The 19,786-nt window shown below is 40.2% G+C and overlaps 1 protein-coding gene across 3 annotated transcripts in view; it reads right to left on the reverse strand.

The window, feature by feature from the left end:
* PIP5K1B (phosphatidylinositol-4-phosphate 5-kinase type 1 beta) overlaps positions 1–19,786 on the reverse strand; it is a 284,538-nt gene that overhangs the window by 156,768 nt on the left and 107,984 nt on the right. For all 3 annotated transcript variants that reach the window (XM_070431544.1, XM_070431542.1, XM_070431543.1), the window contains exon 3: positions 16,515–16,583. In XM_070431544.1, coding sequence (XP_070287645.1) covers positions 16,515–16,583 — 69 coding nt within the window. The remainder of the gene's footprint in view (positions 1–16,514; positions 16,584–19,786) is intronic.

Consider the following 19,786-nt stretch of genomic DNA (forward strand, 5'->3'; position numbering starts at 1 on the left):
CCAAATGCTCCCTGAGGGAGGAGGGCAAAACCAGCCCCGGTGAGGGCCACAACTTCATCGAAGTGCAAACCTCTCTGAACCTACACCAAGATCAATGATCCTTCTCTCACAGGCGAATGCTCCGCACTGATGCCTGCTTTCCTGTCTGCACACATGCTGTCCATGTCCACGGAATGCCACGTATTTTAGGCTTGTCAAGAACAATGTGTTAAAATTTCACAGTTGTTTTAACTTACATTGTGTTTCAAGCCAAGTGCAAACACAATGACTCAAGTGATTTGAAAACAAAAAACCAACAATGGAGCCAGGGACAGGGAAGTCCACCCTGTTCACCTGTGTCCTGATCCAGGTCCTTAAACAGGCAGCTGGTGTAGTGTATGCGCACCAACAAACCTGTCCACCCTTCCACCTTCCGCACACACACGCACACATGCACACAGACGCGGCTGCTCTGTCCCACGGCAGATGGCACTCTGGTTCTCAAGGGTAAATGCACAGGAAGTACTAGCCATCTGTGCATGAGAAATACCCAAGCAGAAATCAACACTAAGGGCATCTCTGGGGCAGATGGCTTGGTCCGGTCACCCCAGTGCAGCCGCCAAAGCACTGGCAGTGAGAGCGGTGTGCCAAGAACGACTGAGGATTCAAGGATTCGGAACTTGAGCTCCAGCTCTGCTTCCTGCCCTCAGCACGTCCTTGGATGGGGACTTAAGTAGATTACGGTCTCTACTTCTTCACGTGCTACCAGAAGCATTTCCACTCTAACAGTCTAAGGTTCTAAGACTGTAATGCAGGCAAATGTCAGTTCTACCCACTCCACGATCCTTCTCCTTTCTAAATTAATTATTTCTGCTACTTCCACCTCAAGTGACGGTGACTACTCTCAATTCAAGAGAAGCGGCAAAAACACACAGGATATCATTCACTTACTTTCAAGAAAAAGGACTAATCCTGCCATCAGAGGTAATGACCTTATTCCCATTTTTTTTTTTTTTTTTTTGCCTGAGATGAAATCTCTGTAGACAGCTAATGTTCCATATTCAAAGAACTATTAAAAAGATCCATCCAAGTTTATCTAAATTGTGTGCTGAGAGATGGAAAATACCAGTCCCATGGTACATATGAACTCACTGGAATATTTACAGTCTTTGATTCCAACCTAAGGATCACTTGACTCTATACCCCATGTAGAGATTTTCCATATATCATTTCCTTCTTCCGGACATGCTTCGTAAACATGACCTGCTTCTGTAAACACTAAAGAAATAGCGACAGCAAATGGTACTGTGGGAGATGCATAATAATGTGGGAAATGAAGGACACTTGACGGTACTCTCTCTAGCAGTGAGCTGGATTAAAATTTGATTTTCAAAATTGTGTTCAAATATTGATTGCTACATGTGACAGCGGTAGCATGAGCCACATTTGCTTTTCAATCACACGGAACAGAATCAGAATAAAAACCACACAAACAAAACAAACATTAAAGAAAAAAACGAACATTTTAAAGGGCATTTAATTGTCATCTACACCCCAAATTTTACAAATGAAGATATAGAGCCCTAGTTGGTTTGGCTCAGTGGATAGAGCATCAGCCTATGGACTAAAGGGTCCTGGGTTCGATTCCGGTCAAGGGCACATGCCCAGGTTGTGGGCTGAATCCCTGGTGGGGGGCATGCAGGAGGCAGCCAATCAATATATATATATATATATATATATATATATATATATATATATATATATAAAATAGAAGCCCAAATATAATATGAACTTACATTCAAAAGTAAAGTTGAGGTGAATGAACAAAGAATTTCAGGTAAAAAAAACAACACAAATAAACCAACACACCCACAACTTTTTTTCTTGCCTCAGACAAAATTTCTCAGGAGAAATGATTTCAATAACTTGGCTACCCTAGGCTAGCTTGTGAAAAGCATTAAATCTTAGGGTAATTTGCACAGAGATGACTCTGCTCCACGGGGGAAAGATGAGCAGGCCTAAAGGAAGAAATTCTAAAAATTGTCCTAAAGTATAAGGAAATGATATAATTACCCTGTCTGTCTGGACTGACACCAAATCTAAATTAAATAATATTTTATGAGAAACATAGTTTTACTATTTTCAGATACTTGGAGTATCTCAAAAAGCAAACTGTGTTTCCATTGACTGTCTTTCCATAGATTGCTTAAATCAATTATATATATATAAGTCAATATCCAGTTAAGATTTTAAAAAACTTTTAGTAAAATTAGAGTCAGAAAGAAACTTTCTTAATATGAAAAATAATTATTGAGCTAAGTAGCAACATTATGCTATTGGAAGCACAAGAGAGATACTTTCCAAATGTATTCATCAAGGGATTTTTATTTATGTATCTATTAATAACCTGTATGTGCTCAAAAATGTACTCTGGGAAATAGTACAGGAGCCATTTGTCCTTTAAAATCATGAACAAGAGGTGGGAAGAGATCAACCAAAGAACTTGTATGCATATATGCATAACTCATGGACACAGACAATAGGGTGGTGAAGGCCTGGGGCAGGGAATGGAGGCGGGCTAGAAGGGGTCAATGGGGAAAAAAGGGACATATGTAATACTTTCAACAATAAAGATTAAAAAATAAAATAAAATCATGAACAAGACAAAGTTGTCCTTTCATTACAAAGATTCTTTGACATATAGTCTGGAAGGTCGAGCTAATAAAATAAGACAAGAAAACCAAGTACAAAATACTGGTTAGAAGATGAAAAAATATAATTTATAGGTCATATAATTACTACCTACAATATTAAAGAATCAATCATGGACCTAGCAGAATAGTTTTAAAAAATCAAGTTGTAGTTTACAAAATAAACTCACATGAATCAAGATCTTATACATTCCCAGCTAAAAAAATATAATGGGAAATAAAAAGAATCCTATTCATAGTAGGAAAAAAATCCCAAAGCACTAACAACGCTCACATAAGTTACTCTGGGATATATTTAACTGAAAATAGATACAAAATCTCTGAAGAAAATAAAAACTCACTGAGGACCATAAAAGCTTACATATATAGACATGTCATTTTTGGAACGGAAGACTAAATAGTTAAAAAATGCTAATTCTCCCTATGTTATTAATAAATTTAATATAATTTCAACAAAAATCACAATAGAAATCTTTTTAAAGGAAGAGACCTTATAATTCTAAAGTTCAATTAGAATATTAAATGTAAAAACATCCCCAGGACATTTTTGAAAATTAAGAATACCATGGAAAGTCTCACATTACAATGTTATAATTAAAACAATGCATTACTAGCATAACATTTAAAAATGAGAGCAAAGACAAAAGTTTCAAGGGGAATATTAACAAATTTGGCTTTATAAAAGCTTGGGTCCAAACCCAATAACAACAGGTAAGCAAAATTAAAAGACATTTAAAACCAGTAAAATATTTGCAACAAAAATGCATTGCCCTTAATTATATAAGTAGCTCTTACAAAATAAAACAGCAAAGGGAATTGTTCATAGATAATTGTAAAAAAAAAAAAAAGATATACAAATGAATAAGATCACCTGAAAAAATGGTCCAACTTACTGAGAATAAAAATGAATGCAAATTATTATGAAAATTAAGGCATTTTCACCTATCCAGCTGGTGAAGATCTTTAAAAAAGAACAGTGCTCAGTGTTAGTGAGGCTCTGGGAAAACAGGCGCTCCCCTAAATCAGCTGGAGGGAGTCTAGGATGAAATAACCTCTAAAAGTAATTCAGTAACATGCAGACCTTTTAACTTGGTTCCATGAGGTCATAGGCCGAGTCCTTTTTATTCACTGTTGATTCCCTGCTAACACAAGAATGTGCCCAGGTTTATACTGAGTGAGAACGCATGGCATTCTGGGACCTTGGAAAGCAGAGAACAATGATGCTGGCTGGGATGGGAATGGGTGGGTGGGGGGATTGCTGAGGGTAAGTTTGGGTCAATAAGCAGGAAGGTGTGGATGGCTGTAATGTTTCCTATTCAAGTGTAGATTGTTAGTTTAAATTCTTCCTTCTCTGGGAGGGAGCCTGAAAGTAAAAGGGTTGTCCAGAATTGGCCAGACTGCCTTGTGCCCTGGTGTCCCCAAAGGGATTTTGAGGGCCATTGGATACCCCACTGAGAATGACCACATCTGCTTCTACTCTGTGGGGTCACGTGGTTTCTGAGTGAAAGCACCCTTTCCTTGGCTAGATCAATCAATCACACTGTGTAGTTCCTTCCCACCCATCTGTAAATTCATCTGAAACAATTTAGGACCACCATAATCCGAAAAGAGACAAATTTAAAAATTAGCAATATGAAAGTATCCGATATGCTAAACAAAAAAAAAAAAATGCTTACAAATAAATGAATGAATAAAAAGTATGAAGATAACCATCAAGGCAGCTCAAGTTAGCATACCCTAAATTCTGAAAGGAAATGGGAACTCAGAGCATATTTTACATTAAGTACTTCTGTGAAAAACAGGAATTCATCTTCCCAAGCAGAATCTGTATTGACTGTGCTTAGTTTTTTCCATGATTTTCTTTGAAACACATGTGACACGAATCTGGACATTTCCTGCTCACCCCCAAGTCCCCATCCTCCTGTCTTCAGTGAGACACCCTCACCCCATTCTATCGCACTCTGCGTCCTTAGGAAGATGACACTGCATTTTCCTGGGAGAAGCGCACTGGCCAGGGGAGAGCAGCAGAGCATGCAAGGGCAGAGGCAGATGAGAAGGAAGGGCTCTTGAAGCCCAACACAGTGTCTCAAATTAAACCAGGCACTGAGAGATGATAGAGCTACAACAGAAAACGTTTCATTTATGTAATATATGCTAGAAAGCAAAGAAAGTGTTTTCCCTTCTGGACATAGTGTGTGTGTGTGTGTGTGTGTGTGTGTGTGTGTGTGTGTTTAAGGTGTCTTTTGTAGACAAAAGTTAGATTTCCTTCTGCCACAGAATCCCACTGCTTTTTGAAAACCACCTTTAGCCTTAACACTTAACAGCAGGAACTGCCATCAAGAGAGAACAGGACCCCAAGGCATTTGGAATTCCACATTTGAACAGTGTCCCACAACGGAGAAGGGGGAGCACCTATTGTTCCTTCACTAAGTATTGAGTTTTACCCGGTCTGCAGAGTCCTTGCTCTCATGGAGCTGAAGTTCAATGGGGGTGAGTAGGGATCCAGCAATAATAGTAACCATTTAATGTTTATACAGCCAACTACTGTCTTCCAAGTATCTTCTCATATATCCTCAGATTGAATACTCAAACCATATGTGGTATTGTGCTCAGACAGTAAGTGTCTTGCATGAGGCTGAGCTCGTCAATGGCAGAGCCAGCCTGACTGTCCTGGTTGGATGCCCTTCTCGGGCAACGGCTGGTGAGCAAGGAAGGAAGAGCGGAAAGGCCAGTGCTCTCACCATGGCCAGCCTTTGGGTCCTGAGCCCAGCTTCCATTTCTGCACTCCTCCATGGCTTTGTGAACGATGTAGCTGCTTTTAAAACTGCTGGGTTATTATTCCCTCTCACTCCCATTGAAATAGCAAACCTGAAAAATCATAGATCCGGTTTCTTTCATGTTACAAAGAAAAGGGTGTTTACCATGCTGCTGTGCTAGAGAAATGGGCTGCCAATCAACCCCAAATCCTGATCCCCCCAGACAATTACTGGCATCTGTCTAGAGGCAGCCTTTCACTGGGCCAACATCTGGAAAGAAAAGAACCTTTCAGCAACAGAAAAGACTGCCTTCTTAAATTCATTGCCAAAGCCCTTCTGTGATCACAAGCAGTCTGCTGATTATAGGCAAGAGACTTAAGGATGCCATATCATTAATAGGCAACTTTCAAAGAGCCATAGAGTGACCCATGATGCAGATAATCACTGTAATCTTTGAAACAGAAAAAGCCAAAAGAGCTGAACTGAGTTCGTTCAAAGTATTCTTCCTGCAATGCAAACATTCAAAGCACAAATTCTACCCCTTTCCTGACCCCTTTATTCCTGCAACATATTTCACCTCTAATTGGAGATCCGGGATAGTAGGCTTGAGGACATATCTATCTGTAAAGTCTATAATAATTTCAGAATTAAGATGAAAAAAGCGATACATCTCTTGAATGCTATGTGACAGGCCCTGTGTGGGACCCTATAGATATCAAGATGATTGAGCAAGGCACCTGCCCTCCAGCTGCCCCGGGTGTAGGTGGCAGGACATTATTGCAAGCAATTATTACAGAACAAAGTCGTCTATGATATAAGAGAGGTGAGTACAGGGTGAGGGAGGCCTGGGAGGAGTGACTAACATCACTGCCTGGGAGGGTGAAGAATAGATATGACAGTTATTTATAGATATGATATATATGATCGGCATGGGCAGAAAGGAACAGGGATGGGCACAGTCAGTGTGGCTGGAGTTAGACGTGTGCTGAAGATAATGGCAGGAGATGGGTCAAGACACACCCATTGGGAATGGACTGTAAAGGACTCATGCTGTGCTTTGGAATCATATTTTCTCTGTAGGTGATGGAGGCTAATGGGAGTTTATATGAGAATGACTTGGCTGGCTTTATTTATTTTAGGAATATAACTCTCTAAAGGAGGGTCTCAGAAGGTAATAGAAATACGTGGATGTTCCCCAGTCCTCACCTCTCTTCTCCATCCATCTCACCAATTCCTGTGGATCTTCAGCTCAATAGACTGAATCTGAGCCCTGGACCTCTCCCCCGAGTTCCAGATCCACACTTTCAACCACCTACTTGATCCTCCTCCCTCAGTGGCTCACTGACATCCCCAAATCAATAGGTCCAAACTGGAAGATTTCCCCTCACAAACCTTTCCCCACACCATTCCTCTTCATCTCCATAAATGGGCACACAACCCAGGAGCTCAAGTTGGAATCCTGGGGCCATCCACCCAGCCCTCACTCTGACATGCAACCATGAGCCAGACCAGTCCCTATTAACTCTGAAATGTACCTCTAACTTGTTCCCTTCATGCTTCCTCTTCCTAGTCTACCATCTTAGCTTAGGCCACTGCCTATTTCTTTAACCGGGGTTCCTCAAATTAGCACTGTTGGCATTTGGGACCAGAAGGTCCTTTGTTGTGGGGGTCTGTCCTGTACATTGTAGGATGGGTAGCAGCATCCCTGGGCTCATCCTAGATGCCAGTAGCACTGCATGCCCACTCCCCACCCCCATTGTGACTGCATTGTCTACTGGGAGACAAAAGCAGCCCCAGGTGAGAGCAACTGCTCTCATTTATCTCATCTTGCTCACGTTTCCTTGAATCCACCAAGCTCCTTCCTGCATCCAGGCCTGCTGTTCTCTCTGCCAAAAAAAATGCTCTTACTTTCACTCTCTACCAGCTGGCTCCTTCTCATGCTTGCAATGCCAGCCCCTGTGACACCTCCTTCGAGAGCCCCCTGTATACCTTATCTGAAAGGCAGGACACCTACCCTTTTTTAGTTTATTAATTAGACTTTTAAAGTTAATAATTATTTTATTTTGTTTACTTTTTCAGGTCTGTCTCTACCATGACAATAAAAGTATTATTAGGGCAGGAACTATGTCTTGGCCTCTATCCTACCCTCAAAGCCCAACACGGTGCCAAGCTAAATAAATATTTGTCAACCGGATAAATGAATGAATGCATGGACATGCAATCAAAATTATGTCTTATATCCCAGGCATTGACCACACCCTTAAAAAAATGACAAAGCCACAACATGAAAAATTCACTTGGAAGAATTAGAATGTCATCTAGACAACCTGTATCTCAATCTCCTGCTCAGTAACCAAATGCTCCCTGATCCATAATGCAAAGTAGAGCATTTGGATAAGGAGAAAATTGGGCATAACAGTAAGAAGAGCTCATCTTCTCTCTGCTGGGAAAAAAAGTACAGTGGGGTCCTATGAAAAGTTAAAATGTTCCCTATATGTCCTGACCGATGTGGCTCAGCTGGTTGGGCGTTATTCCATGCACCGGAAAGGTTGCCAGTTCGATTTCCAGTCAGGGCACATGCCCGGGTTTTGAGCTTGATCCCTGGTGGGGGATGTGCAGGAGGCAGCTAATTGCTTTCACATGGGAGTTTTTCTCCCACTCCCTTCCCCTCTCTCTAAAAGCCAACTAAAAACTCTTTAAAATAGTTTTTCCTTATATTTGAACCTAATTTGTGTCTCTGGGTGTCTGGGTGTGCATGTGTATCAGAAGTTGGGCAAAAAAAAAACATAGAGGACTGAGAATTTTTTTTTAAGAATCTTAATTTATAGTCTGTAGAGACCATGACCACCTTCCTTCCCTCCTTAATGTTGTGCTGAATGCCTCAGGCGGGATGGCTTCCACACCAAGGGCCGGGCTGTCTCATCTCCCTTTTGTGGTAAAATAAAAGTCGCAGACACAGGATCCACAGACGAAACAGAACTGGCCAGAAACCTGGGGGAACTTGATAGTAGATATAAGACTAGAACCTAACTTACATTGCTGGTCTTTTCCAGAATTCAGACTAAAGAAGGCCATAATTTTAAATTCTTGTGTTCTCCAGCAAATTCTTAAAAGCCACTTTAAAAAATCTGTTAAGCCCTAGCCGGCTTGGCTCAGTGGATAGAGCGTCAGCCTGCGGACTGAAGGGCCCCAGGTTCGATCCCGGCCAAGGGCACATGCCTGGGTTGCAGGCTCGATCCCCAGTAGGGGGCGTGCAGGAGGCAGCCAATCAATGATTCTCTCTCATCATTGATGTTTCTATCTATTTCTCCTCTCCCTTCCTCTCTGAAATCAATAAAGAAATATATATTAAAAAAAATCTCTGTTAAGTATCCAGCAAGGGATGTGGGGGAGGGGTGACAGTGATAAAAACGGACAAGCCCTGGGCCTTGGGACAGGGAGCCTGCTGGCCAGAGCAGAACCATGTCGGCCAAGCTGCGCAGGAAGACGTGCAGATTGCCTGTGTATATTGAGCCTTTTAATTCAAAAGCAAAAGCAATGGTGTGTCCTGAGAGCAGGCACTCCTCTTCAGATGGCCTAACTGGCTGCAGAAAGAGAAACTCCCTGCCAGCCTGTCCTTAACACCAAACGCCAAACGCAACAATGCGAAGCTTGTTGTTGCCCCTGAAGGCAGCTGTGAGCAAGTGTGGGGTATAGAGTTTTCTCTCCTAGAGTGAGTGTTTGGGGACATCAATGTGATGTTTATTGGAATCGGGGACTAAAAGATGGACAGTCTATAGTCAATCACAATGCAGAGGTACAGTAATGCTGGGTCGCTTCACACACAGATGCTCCCTCCAAAGTGAGTGCACAAGCCACTCAGAAGTGAACGATTCAGTGGAATACCCTGATAGGAGCGTTGGCTTCTTCTACTGTTTCAAGCTGCCGATGGTGTTTTTTTTGCTGTTTTTTTTGTTTGTTTGTTTTCTTAATGAACTGCAACGTCTTGCTTAAAAGTCATAAAGGCAGATTTAAAGTTGCTTGCATTAGAACTCAGCGAGGAAAGAGAGAAGCACAGGTGATCCTACATGGAGGCTGAGGTTTGGAGGGAAGATCTGCACAGAAGGGTGGATGGTAATATACATGATTACACGTGCTTTTAAATATAATGGGATTTTTTTAAAAAATTTTATTACACTTTACATTGAACACTTTTTTGTATTAGTTTTAGGTGTACAGCACAGCCGATACACATTCATATGGATTACAAAGTGTTCCCTCCAATGGTAATTCAAGTGCCCACCTAGCACCATCGATATTACAATATTGTTCATTATATTCCCTATGCTTCACCTACAACCTGTGACTATTTTGTAACTACCAATTGATACTTCTTATTCGATCTCTCTTTTTTTTTTTACCATGTCCCCCAACACCCTATCCCTCTGCCTCCTGCCCTACCTCCTGGCTTCCATCAGTGTGGAAATTGGTCAGATTATTGGCACACCCACAGTTGGGCTGTTGGTGCCAAAGGTGGGCGGCCTCCACACCCAAGGCAGCCTATAGTAGTCATCAAAACCTACATCTCCCAGGAAAGGCCTACTGTGGGCAGGCCCAGGATGGAAGAAGTAGTAGAGGGAGGGGCGAGAGGCCTGGAATGACAACTTTTGGTTGGATAGATGAGAGAAAGAAACCCAGATGGTGGTGGTGAACATTTCCCAAGCCAGTCTATCTCTCCAGGTGGTTGGCAAACATTGATCAATTCTGATGGACAAAATTAGGAAATCATATAGCTGGAGGCTTAACCATCTCCCTGACAATACTCTCTTAATGACCATCTTAATTAGGCATTGACATCTGTTTGTTTTAGAAGGGTTGGGGGTGGGGTGGACAATTTCTTCACATACAAAATAGAGAAAACTCAGATCTCTGTCATTGGTATTTTACCTGAGTTTACACTATTCTTCAAGTGAACTGATGACCTGCCTCCTGCTTTCTTCTATCACCTTGTAACAAAAACAAAATAAAACATCTCTTCCTCAAACTTCTCTAGTTCTAACAACAGCAGAAACTTTCAGGTCATTCCTCAGGTTGGAAACTTGCAGGTCAGCCTTCAGTGTGGTCTGTATTGCCATTTCATCATGTCACTAATCCCCAACCCAACGTCAAGGTAGCTCACTGCCTAGAACCATGATGTCCAACATGGTAGCCATTAGCCACATGAGCTTATTTAAAGTGAACTAATTTTAAAATTAAAAATTCATTACTCAGACACACTGACCACATTTCAAATAATTGAGAACCACATGCAGCTTGTAACCACTATATGAGGGCGGATTATGGAACATCTCCTTCATTGCAGAAATTTCCAGTGGACATTGCTGGCCTAGAACGCAAAGTCAAACTCCTCAAACCAAGGCTCACTGTCATTCAGAGGCAGCCCAGACTCCCAAAATTGCCTCCACTTTCCCCAAATGCTGACACTGACCTGTGTCTAGGCCACGCCTTCCTGTCCCTCTATCAAATCAGGTGCATCCTTGATTCCTTACCTGTGCAGAATTCCCTGTCACTGAGACAAATGAGTATATAATTCAATGCAGTCACCTAAGGAATCAGAGTTGTCTGCCATGACAAAAAACAATGAGACCTCTATGAAATTTTTATTCCAGCAAAATGCTCTGCTAACAAACAAGTCCACAAAAAAGAATTTTCCCCAGAAGATTGTCATGAGCTCTAGGTTCATCAGAACTTGCTAGAGGATCGAGTGAAATGCCATTTGTCTTGGTACTTAAAACCAATCTGAGTCATTATTTGATTTTTTTCACATGGGCCCATATTTTTTCTCTTAAATAAATTGTATGGTCATAGGAAGCAGGGACCAGATCTTACATGCATTTCTTTTTTTTTTTTTAAAAAAAAGACTACCTTTTTCTTGATTTTAGAGAAAGAGATGAAGGGAGAGGGAAAGAGTGAAACATTGATCAGCTGCCTCCTGCATGCCTCCTACTGGGGATTAAGCCTGCAACCCAGGCATGTGTCCCGATTGAGAATCTGGGAATTGAATCCGGGACCTCTTAGTGCATGGGAGGACACTCGACCAACTAAGCCCCACCAGGCTGGGCTTACAGCATTTCTTTTGCATGTCCCTCTTCTATCTCATGTCTCTATCCAAATAGTGGGGAGATTGCAAACTGGCCCCTGCCTGAGGGCCAGAGTACATTTTTGAAAAATTTTGAATCACTTTCCAACCTTTAAAAATGGGAAGATTTCATATCAGAATCCACATTTTTGGCTTCCTGAGAAATCTGGCAATCCCGAGTGAACACTCAGGTGTAGCTCTATTAGCTGGAGCTGAGTGCCACCTGCCCCCTTTATAGGCGTATATTTTCCTGTTTGCCACTTCCCTCCTGGTTAATCCACTCCCTTACTACCTGCCTGGCCCTGTAGGCTTTTGTGTTTACAACTCTTAGGAAAGACACTCAATAAAAGAACTGAGAATGGAAAGAACTACCCTCTGTAAACACAGCTAGGCAGCCCTTAATGTCTGTCTTAATGGACAGCATGTTTGTTTTAAGCAGCTAAAATAAAAATTATCATTTTAGCCATTACCTGGAGACATTAACTTCACCTACTGACTTCAGCTATTCTTCCTGATAATGGATGAGAAACGTGGACACCTGGAAGAACAAGCAGCAGCCAGCCTTAGGAATCACATGCAAACATTTGAGACCCAGAGTGCATGACATTGTCCCAGGAACACTGAGTTCCCTAGAAACACGTGGAAACCATAGCACTCATGATGCTGAGTACTGCTGGCAGCTGCCCAGTAAATCTGGGGATTGATTCAGAAAGCCTAGGACTGCTCATTAACTCTAACCCACACCGATTTCTCCTCTTTTGGACTTTTTGTCATAGACTCTTGTGTTCTAAAATTGTTTTCATGTCTTCCCTTCTCCATTGACTGTAAGTTCCTTATAAACTCCTTTGATATCCTTCTCAATGACGAGCATAGTCAATGAGGTCGGTAGGGGACAGTTCTTAACCTATAGATCGGCTTCAGTCACAGGCAAAAACCTGATTGGGTCATCAAAGCTTCTTATTAAAAAGGTGCAAACCCCATAGTCAGGACTGGGGGACAATTTTTAACTTTAAGGTATTTGTAAAAGGGACAACAGTTAATAAAATGGTTGGTGGCCTTGATGACACTCATCTAGTCCATTAGTTCTCATTCCCATTTTTTGTCACAGCTTTTATGCTTTTATTACGGTCATGGGTGAAAAATGTTAAGCTACACAGGGTCAACTTATGCATCCTGCTGGTAGAGGCTAAGTCAGGGGTGGGCAAACTTTTTGACTCGAGGGCCACAATGGGTTCTTAAACTGGACTGGAGGGCCGGAACAAAAGCATGGATGGAGTGTTTGTGTGAACTAATATAAATTCAAAGTAAACATCATTACATAAAAGGGTACGGTCTTTTTTTTTTTTTTTTTTTTTTTTTTAGTTTTATTCATTTCAAACGGGCCGAATCCGGCCCGCGGGCTGTAGTTTGCCCACGGCTGGGCTAAGTCAATAGGGAACAAATCGCCCTAGCTGGTTTGGCTCAGTGGAGAGAGCATCGGCCTGTGGACTGAAAGGTCCTGGGTTTGATTCTGGTCAAGGGCACATACCCAGGTTACAGGCTCGATCCCTAGTAGGGGGCATGCAGGAAGCAGCTGATCAATGATTCTCTTTCATCATTGATGTTTCTATCTCTCTCTTCCTCTCCCTTCCTCTCTGAAATCAATAAAAAATATTTTAAAAAATAGGGAGCAAAACCGCCATTCTTTGGGAACATTAGTCCAATCAGGTATAGCACACTAATCATAATATCTAACCCATATTTCTCTACCTTGTCTGAAAGGATGCCATAAGGTTCTTCCAGGTGCCTTTAAATCAAGATTCATAAAACCTGAGCATTCTCCTAATCAGCAATTAATTTAATGACTTGCTCATAATAGCAAATGTAGTTCATTTGACATAAACTATATCTTTTTTTTTTTTTATTGCTTAAAGCATTACAAAGGGTATTACATATGTGTCCTTTTGTTTTCCCCCCCACCCTTGACAATACCCCGGCTTTCCCTACCCCCCAGTGTCTTATGTCCATTGGTTATGCTCATATGCATGCATACAAGCCCTTCAGTTGATCTCTTAACCCCCTCCCTCCTGCCCCCCAACCCTCCCCAGTTGATAAACTATATCTTTATGAAGTTCTGTAGGTTTGTGGGAGACGTGTTTCTTTTCTGAATGTACATGTTTACTAATTCTTGCTCAATTTATGTTGAGGAGCAATCTCACATCTGGTTTCCAGAATGTACCTTTTCCTCATTCAGAAAATAGGGTTGATATTTGCTTATCTCCTGTCTTTGGACAATTTTTCCTTTCTTCTGATTTCTCAAAGCTCACACTCAGTGGTTTCCCTATTCTAGCTTCAAGTTCTTTCATCTAGGAAATGGCTCACCTGAGCCTAGGGACAAACATATTTGCTATAGTGAATGTTACTCTATTATCCCCTCTTCTACCCTCACATGAACACCACCAGTTTCAGGATCTTTTTGCTTAACAGAGAAGAGTTAAATTGAATAATTCAGCTGGGCTTTTACCAGCCAGTAAACGAACACTTTCTCTACATGATCCCTTCTTGCTGTGCATATCAGCACCATGTTTATTGAGGACTCAAGTCCTAGGCACTGTGCTGTATTTTTAAAAAATATATTTTTAGCCCTAACCGGTTTGGCTCAGTGGACAGAGCGCTGGCCTGCGAACTCAAGGGTCCCAGGTTCGATTCCCGTCAAGGGCATGTACCTTGGTTGCGGGCACATCCCCAGTGGGGGGTGTGCAGGGAGGTAGCTGATCGATGTTTCTCTCTCGTTGAAGTTTCTAGCTCTCTATCCCTTTCCCCTCTTCTCTGTAAAAAAATCAATAAAATATATTTAAAAAAAAAATATATATATATATATTTTTATTGATTTCAGAGAGGAAGGGAGAGGGAGACAGAGATAGAAACATCAATGATGAGAGAGAATCATTGATCCTGCACGCACCCTACTGGGGATCAAGCCCACAACTTGGGTATGTGCCCTGACCAGGAATCGAACTGTGACCTCCTGGTTCATAGGTCCATGCTCAACCACAGAGCCACACCAGCTGTGCTGTGCTATCTTTTTGGTGCTTTTCTTATACAGAGACTGCATACCTTCTCCTCCATTGTTTATATTCCTTTTAAAATTAGAAGTCATCAAAAGCATCCCTATGCCATCACACATTAAAAAAAAAATCATTGGGTTCTTTTGCCTTCTTAAATTTCCTGCATCTTCTCGTACTTACTGGAATTATTTGCTCTCTTAGGATCTGGTTTTTAGCTTCATAACCTTCCCAACATTGCCAAGTCAAATATCCTTTAGAGACACTCATCATAGCATACCTCTAGTATGATTAAAAACTTACTTTACTAAATTCTCAGGCAGGGTATGCTTAGCAAACTCTAGGATGGCACCGCCACATTCTATTACTTTTGCATCACTAATGAGCTCCCGAAAGTCAGAATCAGTCAAGAATCATCGTGCATTTGATGAGACAACTGCCTGAAAGTGATGGGAAGCAATGACAGGCTGGCCATTGGCCTTCTCTGTGTTGGTCTCATGCTTGACTGAGTTTACAAGAAGTCTTGAGTAAAGGAGATAGGATTTGGTTTTCCACCGGTGTCTAAAAATAAATAGTGTATTGTTGGCTTAGGCCAGAAGCACACATTTTATAACACATGTTATGATGTCTGAGTGCTTGGATCTTCACCCTACTCTCCCCTAAGCATAACATCACTTAGGATGGCAACCTCCCTGTTTATATTTCTAGGTTTGGCTGAGCAGAAAAGTCAGAAGACAAGATATACCAGGAAAAAGGGCATATTTTCCTACATGAAAATGGAACACGAAACACGACCAGTTCCTGTTAGTTTCATGACCTGAACATACGGACAGATCAAATGGCTCGTGTACTTTATGACAAAACTTCTCGCTAGCTATCCGTTAAAGAGTGAAATGTAAAAGGGAAAGTTAAGACATAATAACCCTTCGATACATAAGCTTCCTACTCCCAAGGGGAAAGGAGGACAAGGACTTTTAAAAAGCTAAAATGCATAGTCAATTTAAAATCAGGAGTAGTGGTGCTTGGGGACGTAGACTACCTAGTGATGTTTCTGGATATTAGCTTGGTTGCTAGGAGCCAAGGGTTAGCAAAGTGAAAGAGCAGTAAGGTCATGTACCCTGGGAAGTCTGGAAGGAGATTTTGTGGCGTGAGCTGCAAACACAAAATCTGAGAGGCTTGGAAAGAGGTGGGAGAGAATTTCATCTTTAAAAATATTTTTTCAAATACAGAGGTAGAAAATGTTGAACATTTTGATGGAAAGTAGTGAGTCAATTAAAGGATTCACCCAAACATAGAACACTGCACACCCATAAGGGCCTTCTTCTTAGGAATAAGAAGGGTCTTAAAAGGACTACCTTGTGTCAGTGTTCTATTTCATAGTCACTGGTGGGCAGAAAAATGGCCCACAAAAATGTTCGTGTCCTAACCCTTGGGACTTTGAATATGTTATGTAACATGGCAACAAGGAGTCACGGGTGCAGAAGAAATTAAGGTGGAATAATCACCTGACTTTAAAATAAAGGGATGATCCTAGATTAGCCAGGAGGGCTCAGTGTAATCACAAGGGCTCTTTAAAGTGTGAGGGTAATACAGCCTGGGAAAGACCAGCCTTCGCTTGTTTTGAAGTTGGAAGTGAGTCATGACACAGGGAATGCAGGCCGCCTAGAAAAGCTGGAAGAGACAAGAACATGGGTTCAGCCCCTAGAGCCCCCAGAAAGGAAAGCAGCCCCGCAGTCAGACTCGGACAGAACTGGGAGAGAATACATTTGTGCTGTCTAAGCCACCAAGTGTATGGCACTTGTTATAGCAGCAATAAGAAGCGAAGGAAGTAACTTACATACAAGAACCTGTTAACGATATTAACATTCTTTCTGAACTGAGGCAAGAAAATCAAACACTTGCTCACCTTTTTATAGGTCTTTTCTTCGTTTTGTTTGCCAGGTGCTGCATCTCCACTGTCCCCAGCCGACGACATCTGCAAGAGAAAAGAGTCCCTATTTGAATTTACAGCTGTACTCTCAGATACAATATGCCAATAATATTGCTAACTGAGAGGATCTATTTTGGTTAAGTACATTTTTGTTGTTTATTGCTGCTATCTCCAAGAAAGGAAGAGATTTCTCAGAATACTAAAAAAAGGAAAAGGAAGAAAAATCAGTGGTCCCCAATCTTTCCAAAATAAATCTTTACTTCTAAATCATTTTAGTAGCATACTTTACTCCATAGGAAAGATGCTATGGAAGTCCAACCCATAAAGTTTCTTTCTACAAAGACTTTAAATTATTTTTCCTTCTGGTTATAGATGCTTCCTGTACAAATATCTGGAAAGTACCAAAAAGTAAGAATCAGAAGACAAAATGACTCAATTCTACTACCCTTAGGCAACTGCACCATTATGGCATATTTGCTGCCACCTCTTGTTCCATTCATTTGCATACTGAATATATTATAATACCATCTTACCCAGCATTTTTCACTGAACATTTATGTGATAAGCATTTTCCCATTTGATTATAAAAATCTCATTGTAAGAATAATTTTTTTTCTAGTTGCAAAATATCACTGTGCAAACACAATTGTGTGTTATTAAAGGATAGCTGATACGGTCCAAGAATTTTGCCTGTGCAAATAATTATTTTATGTTTCTGTCTTTGTTCAACTTCAATGTTTTCTTAGACTAGATTTCTAGAAATACTAGGCCATTAAAAAACTGAAAGTTCTTGCTCAGCTGGTGTGGCTCAGTGGTTGAGAGTCAACCTATGAACTAGGAGGTTGTGGACTAGATCCCCTATGGGGGGCATGCAGAAGGCTGATCAATGGTTCTCTCTTATCATTAATGTTTCTCTCTCTCTCTCTCTCTCTCTCTCTCACTCTCCTTCTTCTTATCTGAAATCAATAATAATATATATTTTTAAATTGAAAATTCTTACTACATAATGCTAAATTTATTTCTAAGAAGATATATCCATTTATGCTGGTAGCAGTGAGTGGGAACTGGTTTCATTACATGTTTAGCAATCACTATTATCATTTTAATTACCTTTTCCAATTTGACAGGTTAAGAAAGCATCTCCTAATTTTAATCTGCATCTTTAAAATTGTTAAAGAAGGTTAACATTGTTTGCATATCTTTTTTCTTTTTTTAGCTCTTTGCATTTCTTCCTTTGAGTTTTCTATTGTTTTGTCCATTTATCTAGTAAGGGTATTAGTGTTTTAGTTGTTGATTTTTATTTCCTTATTGATTTTTATGTGTTAAGAGTATTAATCTGTTTGCAAGCACATCATTAATATTTTACATGCTGCTGTCTTTAAATTTGTTTTATAATTATGACAGAGAAGTTTTACATTTTTCATACTCAAAACTAATAACTATCTTTTTGGTTTCTTCCAATGCTTTTAAATATATCTTTTTTTTTCCCTTTGGGAGATATCAGATGTTTAAACATGTATTTGTCTCACTTCTTAATGATTACGGTTTTTTTTTCATTTAAATTTTAATTCATTTGAATGTTTAACACCAGTTACTTATGTGTAAACAAGGATACTACATAACCAGGGAACCTAGATATGAAATTGCATGAAGAGCACTCTATGCACCAATGAGGGGTAAAACTTCTTTCTCATAAGCCTTGGAAGCACATTTTAAATCTTGGGCTTTTAATAAACACAGTGTTATAAACTCAGTGTGTGTGAAACCTAAGAATTGGCCAGCCACTTCTCTGCATTGGAACTAAATGCCTGAGTTTCCTCGCTCTCTTGTGATCTTGAAGTGACCTCTTCCTATTCTTTCTCTGACCTCAGCTCTTTGGAGTTACTGCCCCTCACTCCCTCTGCTTCAGATATTTTTGTTGTTTCTCAAACACATCAGAATGCTGCTGCATTAAGGTTCCCGCCTTAATTATTCCCTCTGCGTGAATAGTCAAGCATAAACAGATAAGCATAAACCTCTGCTTATCTCCTTCAGGTCTTCATTCAAATGCCAACTCCTGTTTGCTGCTTAGCTTGACCATCCTATTTTAAATTGCAACCTGTTCAGCTCCTCCCTTCCCCCACACTCCAGATCCCCCTTAACTCGCCTTCTCTTTTCATTTTTCTGTGTCTCACATACTATCCAGGTTTCTTATTTATTATAGTGGGTTTTGTTTGTTTTGGCCTGTCTCCTGAAGAATTTAAACTTCCCAAATAGGAATTTGAATCTGTTTTCTTCACTAATGTACTTCAAACTTTACCTGGCACCTAGTAGGTGCTTAATAAATTTGTATAGAATAAGTGAATAAATCAATTGATAAGGAAGATAAGAAGATGCCATTAGATTAATGTAGGCACACATGATTCCATTGGTCTGAGTGTTTTGTAATTGGGAGGAGAGCTGACCCCTTCAGAGGTGATGACATTACTGAGGAGTCAGACACCATCAATCACATTGTGTGCAGGACACCTTGAAAGATGCCAGTGTATGGCCTCATTAGGAATAAATGGCAATATTAACCCCTTATAATGTTCAAAATAAATGAAAAAGACTTTTTAGGCTACAGTTATGTCAGTAGAAATAATCTCCATGTAGGATTTAAACCATTTTTTAAAATGTAAACTGTTACTGAATGTGCCACATTTTCATTTTCTGGCATAACTACTCTCAACCTATCTGCAAATTAATTGGAATTAAATTAAGTTTCAAAAAAATATGAGAAGGGCTCCTTGATTATTTTAATCAAATATGATTATTCATTATTTTTCAATCATTTACAAATTTTAAAGGTAATATTTGTGTTTATCGTTAAGAAAAGCAAAACATGTATTTTATTTGAAAAATATAAAGGAGAAAACAAAACTATCACCTTTAATCCAACTACCCAGAAATAATAATTGTTAATATTTGGTTATTTCACCATTTGATCTTTTCCAAATGTGTGGTGTGTTTTTTTTTTAACAAAACTGGAATCATATATTATATACAATTTTGTATTTGCCCTTTTCACTTACCATTGTATCACTAAATATTAATCAGAAATAATTTCAAATGTCTGAATAACAATATTATAAAATGTTATCATATTTCAATATTTATTAATAGACATTTGGGATGCATCCTATATTTCTATTAAAAATTAAACTGTACTCTGTTTTTATACCAACAGCATGTCTACTTAGAGCGGCCACAGGTTCCCAGAACAATGA

The sequence above is a fragment of the Myotis yumanensis genome, unplaced genomic scaffold (genome assembly GCF_028538775.1).
Source record: "Myotis yumanensis isolate MYYU_CA2020_CCGP unplaced genomic scaffold, mMyoYum1.0.hap1 SCAF_12, whole genome shotgun sequence".
NCBI lineage: Eukaryota > Metazoa > Chordata > Mammalia > Chiroptera > Vespertilionidae > Myotis > Myotis yumanensis.